This window comes from Myodes glareolus, chromosome 20 (genome assembly GCF_982192425.1).
Source record: "Myodes glareolus chromosome 20, mMyoGla1.1, whole genome shotgun sequence".
NCBI lineage: Eukaryota > Metazoa > Chordata > Mammalia > Rodentia > Cricetidae > Myodes > Myodes glareolus.
This window is the reverse complement of record NC_142045.1, coordinates 23,558,590-23,578,110: the sequence shown is the minus strand read 5'-3', so window position 1 is coordinate 23,578,110 and position 19,521 is coordinate 23,558,590. Positions and strand designations below refer to the sequence as shown.

The window sequence follows — 19,521 nt, the reverse complement described above, 5'->3', positions numbered from 1 at the left end:
AGCCCTCTGGATCTATGGGAAATACACTTCTATATGCAGTTCTTGCACTTGAAACTTCAGTTTGTTCATTTTCTGTGTGTTTCAGGGGCTTGTGCTGTTGAAACAAAGCATCCAGAAGCACACTCTCGTCCTAGGGCAACACTTTCTAAGCGAAATACAGCAATAGAAATGCCTTGCTATTGAGTTTTTCAACATTGTAGCCACCAGCCACATTTGGGTAGTGATCATTGAACTGCAGCTAGTATAAATGACGAAACAGATATAAAATTTAAAATCAATCATTTCATATTTGAAAGAAGACATTTGATTAGTAGCTTTAAGAAATAGTATAATTCTAAGTTATATAGGAAAGAACAGTTGGTGAAATATGGGACTATCTATCTTGTTTTTGGATTTTTTTTAATGTTTTTGAATGTTTTGAATGTTTTCAAATTTCTCTCAGCAGGAATTCATTTCTTGAAGATTCATTTTTGTGACTTGAAATTACATGTATGCATGCATTTATCTGTGTGGGTATGTGCACATGTGAGTGCAGGTGCTCTTGGAGACCAGAAGAGGGCATTAGATCTCCAGGAGCTGAAAGTATAGGCAGTTGTGGGCTGCTTGATGTGGATGCTGAGAACTGAACTCTGATCGTCTGAAGACTATCAAGTGCTCCTAACCATTGAGCCATCTATTCAGCCCTGCCAGTACTATTATATGAGTCTTTACTTTTCCACATTTTCATTACACTGTTTAATTTTGGACACTCTGTAGGTCTGCACGATAATAAACAGATTTAAAAACTACATGTAATGATGATTTGGTAGGTAAGGGATCTTTCTTTGTAGGCATGAGTTCCTGAGTTTAAATCCACGGCATTCACACAAAAACCCAAGCTGTGCATGTTGTAGTCCCACACAAGAAAGCAGACATAGTTGGATATCAAGAGTTCACTGGTCAACTGGCCTAGCTAAAACACGATCTTCTAGTTCAGAGACACTGTCTCAATGCAGTAATGTAAAGAGCAATAAAGGAAGGCCCCTGATGTCTTGCTCAAGCCTCTGCATGCATACACACAAGCACTAGGCAGGAATACCCATACACTCACATGCATTTACAATGTATACTGTATACCATACCCCTACACACATTATCCGTGGTAACAAGAACAATAAACCAATTCAAAAAACAACTGATGAATGACTTTTTAAAATTCCAATATACATTATGGACAAAGAACTATTATCACTAGTATCTCTAGAACTGTTACCTTTCTCTTAAAATGGAAAAACAAGCTGGGCAGTGGTAGTGCACACCTTTAATCCCAGCACTTGGGAGTCAGAGTCAGATGGATCTCTGTGGGTTTGAGGCCAGCCTGGTCTGCAGAACAAGTTTCAAGACAGCCAGAGCTTCACAAAGAAGCCTTGTCTCAAAAAAAAAAAACCTACGTAAAAAAAGATAAGTAATGGAAAAATAAAGGACTAAAACAAATAAAATAAAAAGTCTTCAAATATATGAAAAGTATTCAAAATTGATTACGGCTTAATAAACATAATTTGGACAAACTAGGCTTATCATTTCTCTCTTATCATGCTGATAGACTGTTACAAGTGGGATACTAGATTTCCTTACCAGGGTGGTGAGAAAAGAACCTCCTTTTATAATGTTGGTGCTGAAAATGTCAACTTTTAAGATAATTATAGAGGACAACTTGGAAATACCTAACAACACTGCAATCTTGTGTTGCAATTTCTTGACCTTGAAATCTTAATTTTAGAAACTTACCGTAAAAATGCATTTTCAGCAAGATCATACCCACACACACACAGACACACACATACACACATATATACCTCCCCCACATATATACACACATACTGTTTTCATTGTGGTATTGTTTTTCATTGCAAAATACTAGACATAGCCTAAAGAGAATGATGAAATCAATTGTCAAATCTATATTAGATTATTAATGCAGCTATATATTATAAAAGAAGGATATCTATGAATGGATTAGGATTTGAATATATTATGTCTTAGTTAGTGTTTCTATTGCTGTGATAAAGCACCTTGACCAAAAACAAACTCAAGAAACCAGATGTCAACAAACTAAACAATCCAATTTTTAAAAATGGGGTACATTACTAAACAGAGAATTCTCAACAGAGGAATCTCAAACAGTCAAGAAACTCTTAAAGAAATGTTACGCATCCTTACCCATCAAGTAAATACAAATCATAACTTTTTTGTGATTCTGTCTTATACTTATCAGGGGCTAAGATCAAAAACACAAGTGACAACTCATGCTGGCAAGGATGTGCAGCAAGGGGAGCACTCCTCCATTGCTTGTGGGAGTGCAAACTTGTATAGCCAATATACGTATTCCTCCTCCTCCTCCTCCTCTTTTCTTCATTGTGTATTTGAGCAACTTGGAAATTTGATTTTGTATGACAGAATCGCAACCATAATTAGCAAATTACCCACATGGAAGTCCGCTGGCATCTCAGTATTTTAGGCCCTATTTTAAACCTACTCAATCCCAATTTCTCTCTTAGCACTATCCCACTTGTGCATGGACACTCTGACCTACAAAATTTATAATCATGTTCTGTATGATGTATGAAAACATTAGACATGATGTATTTGTAGGATATTATTGTTCCTGATTCTTTTTTTTTCTTTTTCGAGACAGAGTTTCTCTGTAGCTTTTGAGCCTGTCCTGGAACTACCTCTTGTAGACCAGGCTGGCCTCGAACTCACAGAGATCCCAAGTGCTGGGATTAAAGGCTTGGGCCACCACTGCCCAATTGTTCCTGATTCTTAAGAACAAATGAGTATAGAACTTTAAAAAAATATATCAGAGCAAAGGAAAAGTGGAATCATGAGTAATTTTATGAGCTTAGTATTTAGGGAGATAACACACAAGTTGCTAAATAATTTCATGCTCAATTTTCATGATTCATAAATGGTGGAATTTTAGGTTTGGAAAAGCTATTATTTTCCAAACAAAGTCATGCCATGATCATCACATTTAAACTTTCTAACTGAATGATCCACACATCTGCTACCCCTTCCAAACACGTGAACAGTGAACCACATAGGAATTACATAGACATCCAAAAAGAATCATTTTTTACTTAATTTTAGCACTAATTTTAATCTTACAAACATCCTCAATTTGTGGCTTACATTAAATTGTATTTAAATCTACTAAATCTATCCTAACTATTATACTTTGAAGTTCTAAAAAAATAAAGTTAAATTTCACTTATTAGCATAAATGCTAATATTAAAATTAAACAAATCAAAAAGGAAACCTGGAGATTATGAAATATATTTTAAATCAAATCTACGGCTCTTAAAATCTCAAGAATAAACAGACAGTATTCAATATAGCGCCGTTAGATGTCAACTGAGAAACCACATCTAAATGTTTCAGTAGGTAAGGTTCTCATATAGCAACTGCAGAGTCTTCTAAAGCTCGATATATTGCTGTATAAGCTATTAAGTTATTGTTTTCAGAGGGAAGAAGCTACTTGGAAGAAAAGGTTAAAAATTGAAATGTCACCGTCTACATTCATGGGATGTTAGTAATAAGATGTAAAAGATAAAACTTGTTTTCTGGTCTTAGGAAAGGTTCTGGTAAGCCTTCCAGAGCCACTTGTATTTTGTTGCTAGTTAGAATAAAAAAATTTAAAATGCCTCACGAAATTAAAAAATGAATATTTTATAATTTTACCTAATGCTAATCTTGAAAATCATAAATAATTTTGTGAGTATAAGGTCATACAAACACATCTATCTATAGCATGGGTATTTCTTGGTATTTTAAAGTTCATGATGATATTATACTTGATGTCAACTGATTTCTTTGGTCTCTAGTTTTGACTGTAGTATTAAATTTGTGACAAATATTTATTTTTGCGGAGATTCCTAAGTTCTAAAATAATGTGCACATTTCCCCAATGTTTTATATTCTTTTTTTGATATCCTACTACTTTTAAAATAGTGATGTGAGAATGATAACAGGAAAATATATTATTCATACATAAAATACACATTCTTACTTGTGTTATGTGATAATACATTTAATCAGTGAATGCAGAAATATTTTGCTAGAGATTGAGACCAGTGATCGGATTTCCAGCACTTAATGCTGAAAAACCTCCTTCTCCTCAGTAACCTTATAGCCCCCCAAGCCAGGGTGACTTTATCAAATGTGAGGGTTTAGAAACAACAAGCTCGTGCCAGCATAATGCTGAAACATAAATAGAGACTCATCATTCAGAAGTCTGGAATCAGGAGAAAGCAGAAGAATATCAACATACAATTTTTTTTTTGCTTTTATATTATCATCAAACAATGTTTTCGTACTTAGGGAAATGGAACATTTGACAAGGCTTGAAATGGCTCACAAGAATGCATCCTGAAATAAATCCTCTCTCTCTCTCTCTCTCTCTCTCTCTCTCTCTCTCTTTCTCTCTCTCTCTCCCTCTGTGTGTGTGTGTGTGTGTGTGTGTGTGAAAAATTAAAATAAACATATTAACTTATTTAACCAACGGACTCAGGAGCTTGAACTTCAGAGTACAGTCTGAATTTTAACAGATTACTTGAGGTTAAAATAAAATGTCTTATTCTTCTCAAAGATCCCATGTATGTCTACTGACTCCAAAATATATCGAGTTTGATTGGAAATGCAAAACCAAGATACATAAATAAATGGAATATTTCAAAGGCCTTGGAGTAAAAATGAGATGCCATGGAAACCAAATGAGACAAGTGAAATCGCCCTTGGGTTTTATTAAATGAAGGAATAAACTCATCATCTTTTCACAGGACTCTTGTTTAGGTTTACTTTTAATTTCCCAGGAAGAAGAGCTTACCTGGCGAGGGGTTCGTTCTGACTTACTCCTGCACCACTCCCAGTCTGAAAGATCAGGTTTCTGACTCTCCTCATGAGACAGTCGTCTTTCTGGACCTTCAAAAGTGGTGGTTTCTTCATAGTTAATATCACTTTCTGTTTGAACAGAAAAAGCGCTCCTTTCCCCGTTCACGCAGGGTTTGACCTCTGGGATGTCTGAAGTATTGGTGCACTTGTTGACGCCCCCTAGTGTGGTGCTGTCCACCGGTGGCGTGGTGCTGATTGCTACTGTAATGGCATTGAAGACGTTGCGGTTGTCTGCCCCAGGCTCCTTTGTAGCTTCGCACTCACAGTTCTTCAGGTTGTGATAGGATATGGAGTTTTCATCATCCTCATAGTAATCTGCGTGTGATATTTTGTAGATTCCGTAACTTTGTTGGAACGATAGATTGAATTCAAAGCCTTTCCTCTTGACTGAATGACAATAACAAAATTCCACAGTTAGTACAGCAGATATAAACATCATTGGATGTAAATAATGAGTATGAACAGGCACTTTTTTACCTGATTACCTGGAACAAAATATCTTCAGTTACTTATTGTAACGCATGCAAAGCAATATGTCTTACAAAACTCAATCGTCTTATTACTCTGAGCCTAATTTCTCTTACAGAAAGAGCCCCCAATCTTAAAGCCTCATATGACCAAAACTTAACTGTGAACTAGAAAATTCTCAAATATATCTAGTTTTAGTTTCTCGGTTCATCATTTTAAATAATTTGTTTACATTTGTTTTGTGTGCATGGGTGTGAAGGTGTCGGATCCCCTGGAATGAAGTGATAGACAGCTGTGGACTGTTATGTGAGTGCTGGAATGGAATCCAGGTCCTCTGGAAGAATAGCCAGTGGTCTTAACTACTGTTATCACTACAGCCCCTCAGTTCACCAATTTTATAGTTTTTATTTTTTACTGTAAAATGTACTATATTGTCTACTGCCCTAGAAATTGATTATAAAATAACTTTCATATTATGATCTATTATGAAGATATAATCACTGCAGCTGTTTTTATCTATATACTTCTGACATTTATATCTGCAATGATGCACATTAAAATGAGAACATAGTTTGCCATGTAGCTTTTAAGCTTCAAATAAATAAATAAATGAATAAATAAATTAATCTTCTCTCTCTGACTGTCACTATGGAGGAAAGGGTGGTGTTGAATTCTCCAAGTAGCACAGGCTGGTTTTGAACCCTTGGCCTTTCTTTCTCAATTTTTAGGCCATAGATGTGAGTCATATTTGGCAACATTTTACATTTCTCATACAAATAAACTCAGAATACATTTGTTTTTTTTAAATGAATGCGTGTGTAATTCTGTGAATGGATGCATTTTTAGAGTACTCTCAAATCTGAATAATTACAAGGTAAATTTAGCAAGGATACATAAATTTTATTAAACAGTCAGAAGAGCAAGTATTCCAAATATCACACTACTAATTGTTGGGTAAGGCTCAAAGTCTTGGAAGATAGTGTACAGAAAGTGATGCAATATTTGTGTATGAGTGTCAGACAACAATAGATAACTTTTGTATATTAAGAATCAACTTATATCAAAGTGATAGTCAAATGCAGTTTGATACTTTGTTTTTCATCTTTTAAACCATATTTTGTTTCAAGAGAACTTTCCGCTCTGATATCGCAATGCTTTACAGTTAGGCATTTAGCTATCTTTGGTAAAAAAAAAAAAAAAGAAAAGCTATAAAGTTTTTATGGGGATAACACATAAAATTTGATTCACTTTGTAACACACTCTAGTGCATTCACTTGCTCATTCTATTACTGAAATGTTCTGAGAGCCAAAGATTTACAGCTCAGTTCTGCTTCCTGGAAAATAGAATTAATCAATATCCTTCATTTTGTGTGAGCCAGCACATAAATAAGAAAAATTTATATCAAAAAATTGAAAAGTAGAAGCAGATGATTGTATCCTGTATACTGTGACATTTATAGTTCTACTTTATTCTTCCAGTAATAGAGTCCGGTAAAGTTAAGTTGTAACTTTTAAGATACTTTCAGGCTGAAAGCTGAGGAACTGCAGGGTGACATAATTATTGATCGATTCCCCTTCTTCAAAGAGATAAAAAGTGAAAAATTTGTAATCTAGAACCACCCAGAAAATAAGGGTGCCCATAAAACACCAATTTTATGATTCATACCTGAGTGTATAGTGTCAGTTGTATATTGTAACTGAGATACAGTGAGGAAAAAATGTGTAGCATTTTAAAGGCGTGATCGGAATGTGCTACTGGAGCGTCTGCTTCCAGGTCAGGAGCACACAAGGAAGTTTGAGGTAACAAGAAAAATGGGGGACCAGTGAAAAGGCTCACTCAGTAGATAGAGATGTTTGCAATTCAAGTCTGATGACCTGAGTCCACACAGTAGAAAGAGAGAGCTATCTACTCAAAGTTATTCTCTTACATATATCATCATATATACATTAGATATCACGCACCATAATGATAAATACCTATTGCAGAAAGAAATTAAGATTGCCATAGTAATTATGAAGTGGTAGTTTCCTTTTCCTTCTCTCCTCCCATTCTGCCCTCCCCACCCACTCCTCTGTTTCTGTTCAGAAAGGGGCAGGCCTCCCATGGACATCAACAAAGCATGGCATATCAAGTTGAGGTAGCATTAATCTCCTCCCCTCGTAATGCTTGGTAAGTGTATATACTATTCATAAGTGGATATTAACTATAAAGTAAAAGATAACCATGCTCAAATCCAAAACCCCAGAGAGGTGAGGTAACAAGTCAAAAAAAAGGAGCAGTTGGTATTTCCCTGGGAAGAGGAAATAGAAGAGATCTCCTGGGTCAACTGGTAGTGGGTAGGAATGGGAACATGAGGGATTGGGTTAGGGGCAGGATATGGGGGGAGTAATTAAACACTCTGTGTTTAAAGCCACTGCACATGTGAAAATAGGAAAAAGAAAACATGGCTTCAAAGATAACCTTTTATTTTTAGAGTTTTAAAATAAATGCTAACAAAAGTAATGGCAATTTTAGGGGAAAGCAATTATTTTGATCTTGAAAGGCTTGTTTTCACATCCAGTGTGGTGCTAATGTGACCACTGATTCTATTAACCTGGCTATAGGCTCTCCCAGCGTGTGTGTGTATACTGTGCAATGGTTTCTTGTTATTTGAACGAGTGTCTGGTAACATTGCTTTGGCATTAGTTAGTTCTGATATGGGTGCTTCCTAATTTTTAAATATGTTTGTCTAACCCACTTCACCAAGACTTCATTCATTTCCACTGGCACACGCTTACCTCCCTCACAATCTTAAATTTTCTAAAACAGAATCACTGCCCTAATATAATAATAATATAGCATTTGTCAACTATTAGAAACAGATTTTAAATAATTTCTTCCTGTTCCATAGTACAGTGCTTGTACCTGTAAGTGGAGCAACAGAAATTGAATTGGCCAAACAAATCACATCGTATGCAGAGACATGTCCTGAACTTGAGCAGTATGCTACTAAGAAGTTTGCTGAAGCATTTGAAGCAATTCCATGGGCACTGGCAGAAAATTCTGGTGTGAAGGCCAATGAACTTATCCCTAAACTTTATGCAGTGCATAAACTTGGTGCAGTGCACCAAGAAGGAAACAAACATATGGGATTGGATATTGAGCTGAAGTTCCGGCTGTATGTTAGATATGTTAGAAGCCAGTATTTTAGATACTTACTTGACAAAATACTGGGTTATTAAATTGGCCACTAATACTGAGGACACTGTACTTAGAGCGGATCCGATCATCATGGCAAAACTGACTGGTGGGCCCAAGTCTTTAAGGGGGAAGAAAGACTAGGATGGTGGCCAAATTGACTGTGGGACATTTTTGTTGTAGGTGAAGCATTTTCTTTGTAGACTGGAACTTTCCTAATGTTTTCTTAGTCTCCCTAAATTAAGAAGTATTTGTGTTTGCACTCTCCTAGGTGTTACTGTTAACACCTGTTGGATAAACTGCCCTTTATGCCAGGCTCTTTAAACACATAAGCTAAAGCAAGGCAAGCAACTTACATGACTGCTATCTTTGTTTACCTGGCCTGCTTCTGAAAATAAATTGCTATAACCACCAAAAAATTTGTAAATTGTGCTTGATTTACTATCAGTTGTGTCTGTGGTTATTGCTTTAGCTATTAATCTCTAGAAACACATCATTATTATGATATAGCTATTTTAAAGACACAAATAAATTTGCCATCTATTACCAGTAAAACAATGATATTTTTGACAATAGAAATATATTCAACAATTGGAAAATATCCAGATGTTCAACAATTTAAATATAATCAGCACATGAAAATGGTCAGTAATTAATATTTATAAAGGTAACCTTGTTCAATTGATTACAGAAAAATACTATCTTTAATACTCTCTAATTTTTATAACCCTAAAATGATCTGGAATAAGCTGCTTTTATTTAATCTTTCTTCTCCATTAAAGAAACTATACTTGCTTATTCAGTGTGAGGGACAGTTAGCAGAAGCTATTAATCATACACTAAAGAATCATCCGGTTCATTTAGTCTAGTGCCTATCTTTCATCTAGAATGACAAAACATGTCCTTTCAGCTTCAGTAGATCAAAATACACATTCCGAGTCTTGTTTTCCTCCCTTGCCATCTTTTCATTGAGAAGAGTAGGAATCATACTGCTTCTTTTAATAGATGTGATCGGGCTCTATCTAATCTCCATACCTATGGGAATCTATGTGACCAGACTCTATCTACTCCTGCCTCTCCTGAATACAGCAACAACTGCCCTCTCTCCCCCCTTCTAGCAACACCAACAGCTTTTTAGGGTAAATAGCAGGAGTAGACTTTTAGGTACAAAACCAAGGACAACCAGAAACCCTCACCCCTTTTTAAACTTGGGGATTTTTGCTTATTGGTAGATGTTAGGGGTGTAATGCGTTTCCAACTGTTGGGGAACAATGTGAACATTTATTGGGGGACTGTTTTCAAGCAAGATGTTTACATACTACAGAAATTTTCCAATATCTTAGGGGAAAATAGGCATCAAAATAATGAAAACACCTTTCTTACTGTTCTACTGAATAGAAATAGCTCAGGGAGGGAGTTTTATGTTCTTTGGGGGAGTTTATTTCTTTTCAAATTCTGGCTTCTCAGCAAGGCTGCTCTTCATATGCAGGTTTGGAAAGAGAGATTGATTTTTTACTTAGGGCTAAAGGTGATGAAGGAAGTAACATAAAGAACTGTGTTGATATCAAAGGGCTGACTTGAATGGGCCTCCCCCCCCACAACACCCCTTTTCTACCTATAAAAGTCACGAATGAATCAATATTTCGCAGGGTTGTTTGAATTCTCCAACACTAAGCTGAAATTTTATCATTTCATCTCGTTCTTTACCATGTGTATCTGTCCTAGGATTCTCACATCCCGCCCCCAGTAACTTTCTCAGTAGGTCTTTTGCTGCGTTTGAGTGCACGTACATTTCCCCCTCTGCCACTGGGGAGGACTTACACTTTTTCCCATCAAACGCACCGGAGTAGGTGTCTGGCTGGCAGTTGATGATGCAGCCACAAGGCAAGTGGGTCCAGCGTTTGGACAAGACAAACACTGGGGTTACAACGTTGGACAGCAGGGTTAGTAGAAAGCTGAGGGTATCGACCGGAAGGCTCTGAAATCCCACCACGTGTTTTACCACCATGTGGATCTGAAAGGCAAAGAACTTCAGACTTAAGCCATTCATTCCTCTTTCCCACTTTCGAAGTCTTTCCCGCAGCCCTCACTCCGTTGAAGTACTCTATCCAAGCCCCCTTTCTTGATCAATAGGAGCTCTGCTTCTTGGCTACACCCCGGGGCTTCGGTGGCAGGATCTTGGGAATGCATGGGACACATCGCAGTGCACAGGAGCGGACAGGTTGTAGTGGTTTCCTTTCTGAATGCTCGGCCTGCACCTGCTGCCCTTTGAAATCTCTACCCCAGGAGGCGGGCAATCTATAACCTAGATTTGCTACGCAGCGAAAGGGCAGGAATCGGTGGGACTTGTACTGGAAACTCCAAGCACTAGTCACTTCTTGTTTCCAGGAACCCACCCTGGTGCGCTGGTCACAGCAAGCGTCACTGTCTCCTCTCCTCCCACCTCACTCCGGGATGCCGGGAACAAAAGCGAATTTCCTTTTACCTCTCTCCTCCCCCTATGTTGATCACACCTTTCTGTTTCTTGGTGCTGGATGTGGGCGGGGTCCCTATGAGGCGGGAGGAAACAAGGGATGAAATTGGACCGCAGAAGATGGAAAGAAAAACCCTTTTAGTTCCTCCCTTTCTTTCTGAATACGCCCAGATTTTGCCTTAAGAGATCTCTGACCATGATCAAGGAAAACCAAGTCTCCTGTGGTTGAAAAGGCTCTCCACCCTTCGCAAATTGAGAAACACTTATCAGCCAAGTCTTGGTGCCTAACTAGTCCCTAGATGCTTTCCTCCAGGCGTGTCTTCAGCTCCAACAGAAGCGTTTGGAAGCGGACTTATCCGCGCATCTTTGAGTGGCTCCCCAAACCTACCTCTGGGCTCAGCTCACACACCCGCGCGTGGAACATGCACTCACCATCATGGGCAGCCAAAGGATGACTTTCGTCAGCGCTAGGATCAAAGAAAAGCGTTTCTGTGCCAGGCTCACGGGGAAGCTGCTGGTGCCCTGGGGAGTCCCGGGATTCTCTCGCTTGCAGCCTCCAGAGCCGGAGACAGCAGACTGACCTGGACCAAGCACAGAGTCGGAGCTTGGGGAGCATCCTCCAGCACATCTAAGAGCTGGGGTTGCAACGTTCTCTGGCGACAGACAGAGCACTCTTCCCCCAGCAGCTGGGGTCCCGGGAGTGGAGGCGCCACGGGAAATTTCCTGGTAGTTGGCGTGGAGTCTCGGCGGCTCCTCGGAACACAGCAGCTGGTGAGTGAGAGGGATGGAGAGAACCGCCAGGAGCCCAAAGGCGGAAGCGTACACCGCGAAGAGGAGCAGAACGTAGGGACTGGAGCAGTCGGTCAAGCAGCCCCAGGGCGTGCGCACGAAGAAGCCCCAGCCACACAGTGGGAGCGCGGCCAGCAGCAGGCTGACTGCCCACACAGTCAGTACCACACCAAGTACCTGTCCTGATCGCAAGGAGGCTGACTGACTCGCCACTGTCCTGTGCATCGTATAAAAGTTGTAGAAGACTATAAGAGACGCCTTCAAGTTGCTGGAGAGGCCCTGGCACAAATACAGTAAGGCAGAGGTGGTGCATAAGGACTGGAAGTAGCCTGGGGTCTCTTTTGGCCACTGCAAAATCATGAAGACGGCCACTGAGAAGGCGCTCAAGAGATCATCCACAGACCAGGAAGCCACAAGCAAGGACACAACAGTTCTGTTTTGCATGGTCAGCAGGGAAAACAGTGAGAAAATGCTGCCCACCAGAGCTGCGAGAGTCATTAAACAGATCAGGCAGAAAAGAGAAAGAGTCAGAGTTGTTGGCGAATTCTCAAGGTCCGTAGAATTATGACTTACTTTCCACAGGTCAGAGTCATTTGTTAAGTTGCTGAGAAGGAAAGACATTGTCCTTAATATTTTAATTCCCCTCTTCAACGAGTCTGATGGTTTTCTCAGAGCATGAGAGTTGCGAGTCTGATGTCATTTCTCCTGCCAAGTTTCTCTAGATGCTCCATGCATTGGTCCGGCAGGAAATGGTCAGACATGTCTCAGAAAGATCTGACTCAGCCCATGTTTGAAAACTGGGATCCGTTTCAGGCATCAATAAGAAACTTTTCAGCATTTTAAGTAAACCAGCCAAGGAAAAACTTCATCCCACCACCACATTTCAAACAAGAAAGCAGAAAAGCCTCAGACAGATTGCCAACTCCCCATGCCTGGATGCTGTGGGTCCTTCCTAAGGAGCAGGCTCTAGCTTGATGCAATCACTTGGGAGAACAATAAAATGATGTATCTGTTTCCAGAGCTGGATTCAAAGGCAGAGGTTGTCAGGTAGGTTTCGGCTCAAAGAGAGAGAGAGAGAAAGCGGGGGAGAGAGAGAGAGAGAGAGAGAGAGAGAGAGAGAGAGAGAGAGAGAGAGAGAGAGAGAGTCATAGGGAGCCTGAACACAGGCTCTCACCAAACCTTTGTGTTCTTTAATCAGCCTGTGATCCTGGGAGCTGCAGGAAGGAGGAGTCAGCTGCAAGCAGGAGAGAGAAGCAGGGACTAAGGGGAGAGAGAGAGAGTTCAGTGTTGGAACAAAATGATTTGTAGCTTCTCCTCTCAGCTTGGCTTGTATGAAACCAGGAACAGGGCCTTTTGATTTTGGCATATAAAACTAGTCCAAATACTTGCTATGGGTTGGACTGAACTATGGAAATCACGATCCAACAGGTATAAGCTACACCCATAGCTGAAATCCTTTCTTATCCTTTATCCAGGCTTTTCTTGTGTGAGAAGCTTTCCCTGGAGAGGTATGACATGTCTGTCGACTCACCCCGGTCAGGGAACCCACAGTTCCCTGACCAAACTGATGATTGCACCAAAGTCCAACTTGGTTAACTAATGAGTGTCTATGGGGGTTACTTATAGGAACAGGGCTGACTCCAAAACAGCAGCATCATTTCAAAGTCCATCCCAACACAGGTGACCAGTGCACAGGGGCATCCCTGGAACTCTCTGGACAGCATGCAGGCAGCTTGACATGTCTGAGACTCTCCTCTCGGCAGCCCAGCTGCCTAGAATCTCCTCTCCAGCCATCCTTTCTTCTTCTATTGTGGTAAGGAGGGGTCCACATGACTCTCCCAAGTTGAAGCTTTCTCAGATGTGAGGAAGTTTGTTTACCTCTTGCGTCTAGTGAGCTTCCTTCCTGAAGGGAGGGTTTCAGTCCTGAGGAACCCAATGCACAGCTGGATAACACTCCATCTCTTCGGTCTGTGACTAAGCATGGGTAATATGTCACAGCCTCAGTCACTTAGGACGCTCACTAGTGGTTATGAGTCCCCAGAGTACACCATGTAGTGCAAAAGGAAGTTTCCTTCCATAGTAGATTTCCACTCAAAGCAACAGCGACCTATGGGCATAAGCACAAATGTTTAGGAGACAGTTTGGTAGGCGCATCACATCCTTTTAGTATAATAGTAACGGTTGTTTTTGTACTGGGGCCTATGACCTCTCCAGATGTGACAAATGTGAAATCCCAAATTGTTTGTTGTTTCCAGAATAGTAGTACCATTGTGGCACAAGCAAATACAACCTGCCTGGGAATTATTAATACTGTAACACACAGAATACACAGCCAAGCAATAGTGTTGGTGACCATGCTCTCCCAGCATGAATACTAGCTTCTGGCACTATAAGTCTTTAAGGAGGGGGCTTGAAGCTCAGTCCCAACTTTATTTCTCCATGCCCTGCAACCAAAGTGTGTTTTGTCTACAGCAATAGAGTCTTAGTATCTAGTTCTGGCATGCTGCTAACAGCAACGGCAATAGCATTTATGGTCTGTGAACCTTCAGGGCCTACTCGATCAGCAGCCTGTAACAAAATAATCCACCTCCGGTACTAGAATTTTCATTTAACAAGCTTATAGCCTCTAGCAGTGTCCTTTTCCACTGCTAGTATGGTGTTGCCTATGCTTAAGCACCTAAAAATATGTATAATATTTTAGATTAATCCTTTGAGAAGTGTATGCTTGCATTCAGTATATTTCATATTCGTCCCCCATTCCTCCTAGATGAACCTTTCATCTCCCGACGACCACCTTCATGTCCTTTTAATTTGTTGTTAACTCACTGAGTCCAGTGTGTGCTGCTCATGTACTCATGCATGTGGGGCCATCCACTGGGGTGCAGTCCACCTCCCAGAGGTCACACCCTTCCCCAGAAATCACCATCAGTGTTGCCTCAATTAGTGTTGGGGGGCTCATGAGTTCCCTCCCCTGCGTGTTGGAATGTTGACTGCCTTGTTATTGTTGGAGTCTTGTGCATGTAACCCCCACTGTTATGAGTCTGTGGCTACAGTGGTCCTGTTCAGTTCAGTCCTAGGTTCGACAGTCTTTCTGCTTCCCCTGCAGTGATGGGCATGACTCAGTTGCCCCATTTGGGGCTGAGCACACCAAACACACTGGTTCTCCTAATTTTAACCCACTATGAGTTTCTCTATTAACTGCCTTCCACTGCACTGAGTCGAGGAACTGCACTATCCACGATGAAAGAGAAACAAATTTAGAGGGTAGCTTGATATAATGTCCATTTTATCAACTCTTGCTTTAACAGTCCATTCCTTCTTTTAATTAACCAGGTACCAGGGTGGTTGCATGTTGCATGGCACCTGGTCATCTTTACCCCAGTTCTGCAAATCACACAACTAACCCTGTGGTCTGGTTTGAATGAAAATGGCCCCCATAGACTCACAGGGAGTGACCAAACCAGGCCTAGTAGCTCATGGTCCCTTCCTGCTGCCTACTGATAGAGGTGTACAACTCTCAGTTACCTCTCTAGCACCATGTCTACCTGCAGGACACCATGCTTCTTGAGATGATGACAATAAACTAAACTGCAAGCCAGCCCCAAATAAATGGTTTCCTTTATGAGAGTTACACTAGTTATGATGTTTCTTCACAGCAATAGAAACCCTAAGACAAAAATTGATACTGGAGTCTGGGTACTGCTGTGATAGTCTGGACCACGTTTTTGTTTGGAAGAATATGAAACACTTTTGAATTTTAGAATGAAAAGCAAATGGACACCTTAAGCAGGCCTTAGTGGGTCTTACTACATAGGAACATGGAGGACAATTGTGGTAAGGGTGATTTGAACTGGGGCTCAACTTAAGATGTTTCAGAGAAGAAGAATATTAATATATGGCCTTGAGATCATTCTTGTGAAATTTTGGTGAAGAATGTGACTGCTCTCTGCCCTTTCCTAAAACAGCTAAGGGCCAGACATGGTGACTCACACCTTTAATCCTAGTACTTGGAAGGAAAGATCTGGTAGATTTCTGAGTTCAAGGCCAGCTTGGTCTTCAGAGCAAGTCCAAGGACAGTCAAAACGAAAGCGGGCAAAAATATATTTGAACAAGGGAGTCATAGTCCAGGCCCAGCAAGCAACAGAACGTGGCGGCTTCAGTCATATAGTTCTGGTCTTAGAGTCAAGGATACCAGAAAAGGCTTATGAAATTTCCCTCTGCGGCCAAGGAAAGCTGCTGAGGCCAGGCATATGTCGGGTGACTCTGTGTGGAGGCCTAAAGAGCATTGTGTAAAGCTGTGAAGGTGACGATTGCCTTGAGACTCCAAAATGTTGGAGACTCCAGAGTTGTGAGACAGAGACCTGAGGGGAGAGATGCTCATAGGGAGTGGAAGCAGTCCAAGAGACTGAAAGGAGTTGGAGATCTGAAGAGTGCTTTGAAATTAAATATGAAGATGTAGGGTTTGGAATTTTCCCAGCTCGTTTTTGGCCTTGCTTCGGTTTAGTATTTGCTCACTATGCTCCCTCCCTCCCTTTTGAAATGGTAATGTATATCCTGTGCCATTATATGTTGGAAGTATGGTATCTGCTTTTTTATTTTGATTTTACAGGGGCTACAGTTACGCGATTGCCTTGAGTCTCTAAAGAGATGTTGGACTTTGAAACAGGATTGAGACTGTCATAGACTATGGGGACTTTTGAAGTCGGACTACATGTATTTTGCATTCTGATATGACTATGAGCTTATGGGGGCCAGGGAGTAGAATGTGGTAGTTTGAATGAAAATGCCCCCGCATAGCCTCACAGGGAGTGGCATTGTTGGAGGTGTGGCCTTGTTGGAGGAAGTGTGTCACAGGAGGTGGGCTTTGAGGTTTCAGAAGCTCAAGCCAGGCCTAGCTGCTCACTGTCTCTTCCTGCTGCCTATTGATCCAGGTGCAGAGCTCTCAGCTTCCTCTCCAGCACCATGCCCGCCTGCATGCCACCATACTTCTCTCGATGATGATGGACTAAACTACTATGAACTGTAAACCAGCACCAATTAAGTATTTTCCTCCATAAGAGTTGTTGTGGTCATGGGGAATTTTCCCAACAGTAGAAATTCTAACTAACACACCTTATCACAGTTTGTTTTCCATGAGTGGCCATACATAGCACTGAATTGAATGAAACCTTGATGCTGCTCTCTGGCATAGGAATGCATGTAAGAGGCCTGTAGTAGTATTCACACCAACAAGGACGTATTTGTGTCCCTAAGCGACAGGACTATGGCCTTTACAATCTGCCAATCCCTTAAGGAAACAAGTTGACTTATGTATGTATTCCCTCCACATCTGTTGTCCACACTGAGGTAACAAGGCACACAGTCTGTCCTGCAGGGTTCTTAGCCCGGTTCAAAGCCTCTAGAGCCTCTCTGCCTTTTCCCTAGGTAGCATTCCTCTTTATCAAGATGATTAGCAACTTGGGTAAGGTGGGGTATGAAAACCCATTAGTCTTCCAGGAACTTCAAGGATGCTTGCAGCTCTTTTACACTCACAGGCACAGACTTCAGTAGAATTGACCATAATATTTCCAGAATTTCCCAGCTGTGCCTGCCTTTGTTCCTTGTGTGATCTGCTCTCCCATCCCCCTTCTTTAGGTGCTCATGGGTGTCTTCTATACGCTTTCTATCTTTGCAAAAGACTCAGAGGTTGGTATTGTGTCACCTGTGTAATGCCTTTTCACAGAGCATGGGCAGGCTAATAAAAACCATCCCTTTACAAATAGTGGGACTGTGAAGGTAAGACTTCAAGAGTATGCTGAAGCTTCGCTGTGCACCATTACAAGTAATGTACATTGGTCTTATGATTCATCAGCTAAAAGGATACTTAAAAAAACCAACTATCACAGTCTAATACTGTATAAAAAGATTCTGTCAGTTCTATTACTTGTCTGGCTTCCTCATCCTAGGGCACCTTCATGGGACCTCTGTACTTTTGCTCAGTACCATGGCCTTGGTGGAACTGGTTTGGCTATTTGATTTAGCACAGAGTCAAGAGAAAGCAGCTTTGTCTGCTTGCTGTGCTGAGTCTGCCTCCCTACGTTCTATCCTGAGTCTGGCAGACTCTTGGCCTCTACAACTGTAGCAATTCTCATTGTCTGTCTCTCTGTCCTTCAGGCCTGGCTTCTGTGAGAGCCCCAGGTTAAATGACCAACCTCTAGTCACACACACACACACACACACACACACACACACTTATATTCACGTACACACATTCACATGCACACACATTTTTAAAGATTTGTTTTATATGTACAATTTTTTTTGTGTGTGCATTTATGGTTTATGTGCACCATGAGAATGTCCAGTGCCCACAAACTTTGGAAGAAGGAGGTGTCCAATCCCCAGAACTGGCTGTGACCACCATGTAGGTACTAGGAATTGAACCTGGGTTCTTTGTAAAGAAAGCAGTGCCCTTAACTGCTGAGTCATCTCTTCAACTCTGATGTTCTCTCTCTCTCCTTCTTTTTCTTTCTTTTTTCCAGGAAACAGTGTACACAGTTTACTCTGAGGGGATTATTATCCATACCTAGGACAAACTTGGTTGTTTTTAACTATACTATTTTATCCCCATATCGATCCATTGCAGCCAATTGTCCTTGGTGCTTTTAGGAGTTGCCATGAGTTTAAGTACTTTTAGCCCCACCATGAGCCCAAGAAACAGAGGGGGCCATCAGTCTGTAATTTGATATGAGGCCTCTCATCACCCTTGTGTGTAGGCAACGTTTGCTGCTCTGACAGAGCATAGCTGGTGTAGTTGCTAACCCAGGAGCTTTTTCCTCTGCAGCAGAAGGCACCCTGGAGACCCCACGTACCGCCAGTCTTCCACTCCTTTTAAAAAATCCTTTAGTGAAGAGCTAGTGAGGATTTAAGTCATATCAAAAAGTCACAAGTAGAGCATTTAGTTCTCTGTCAGGTTCTTCTTTAGGAACTCCAGAAAAAAAAAATAGCTGCCACTTTGGTTTTCAAGTAACTTGGAAAGAACCCATAGTCTGTCTTCTTTCCTTTCAGGCCTAGTGAGGTCTCCTATCTCACAATGATTATATGCTACCCAAATTACTAAGGTTCTATCTCACATCCAGGGTCCCTATTGAATCAATTTCCTTAACTCGGGTGAATACAGTTCTGTCTTGCCTGCTGAAATGGGCATCATTTCTGCCTTCTCTCTTTGCTATCAGTCCCTTTCTCGAGATTCTGAATTTTTGGCTTCTTGACAGAGGTTTAACTTGCACTGTTGTTCTTGTATCCTGCTAGCTCTAAGAAACCTCAGACCAATGTCTCTATCCCATGTTCCCCTCCCTTGAAGTTGCCCACCTAGTTATCCACAGAGGATAATAGCTGCATCTCTTTTACATAAGCAAATTCCTCTGCATAGAGCTCTCTCTATCTGAAAATCATTTGTGACTATCCATTTCAGAGGCCAGGCTACAGCTGCTGTAGTTTGTAGTTCCTCTTGCCTCTTACTAGCCACAATCACGAACAACAAAATTTGCTCTAAACCTTCGATCTGTCTCAGGACATCTCTGTGCTTACTCACTCAGCACACAATTTCACGCCATATGTAGGAAGAAAGCCCTATCAGCCTGGAAAGTCTCCAAGGACTTATCACCCAAAATTTCCCTCTGGATAGAGGACTGAGCCTGAATT

General features: G+C 40.9%; 1 protein-coding gene across 1 annotated transcript in view; it reads right to left on the bottom strand.

Moving 5' to 3' along the window:
- Positions 1-12,913, bottom strand: part of Gpr149 (G protein-coupled receptor 149) — a 56,573-nt gene extending 43,660 nt beyond the window's left edge. The window contains exons 1-3 of the mRNA XM_087899395.1: positions 11,482-12,913; positions 10,398-10,590; positions 4,866-5,317 (exon numbers count right to left, since the gene is read on the bottom strand). Of these exons, the coding sequence (XP_087755521.1) occupies positions 4,866-5,317; positions 10,398-10,590; positions 11,482-12,459 (1,623 nt within the window). The 5' untranslated portion in view covers positions 12,460-12,913. The remainder of the gene's footprint in view (positions 1-4,865; positions 5,318-10,397; positions 10,591-11,481) is intronic.
- Positions 12,914-19,521: the final 6,608 nt, after the last annotated feature.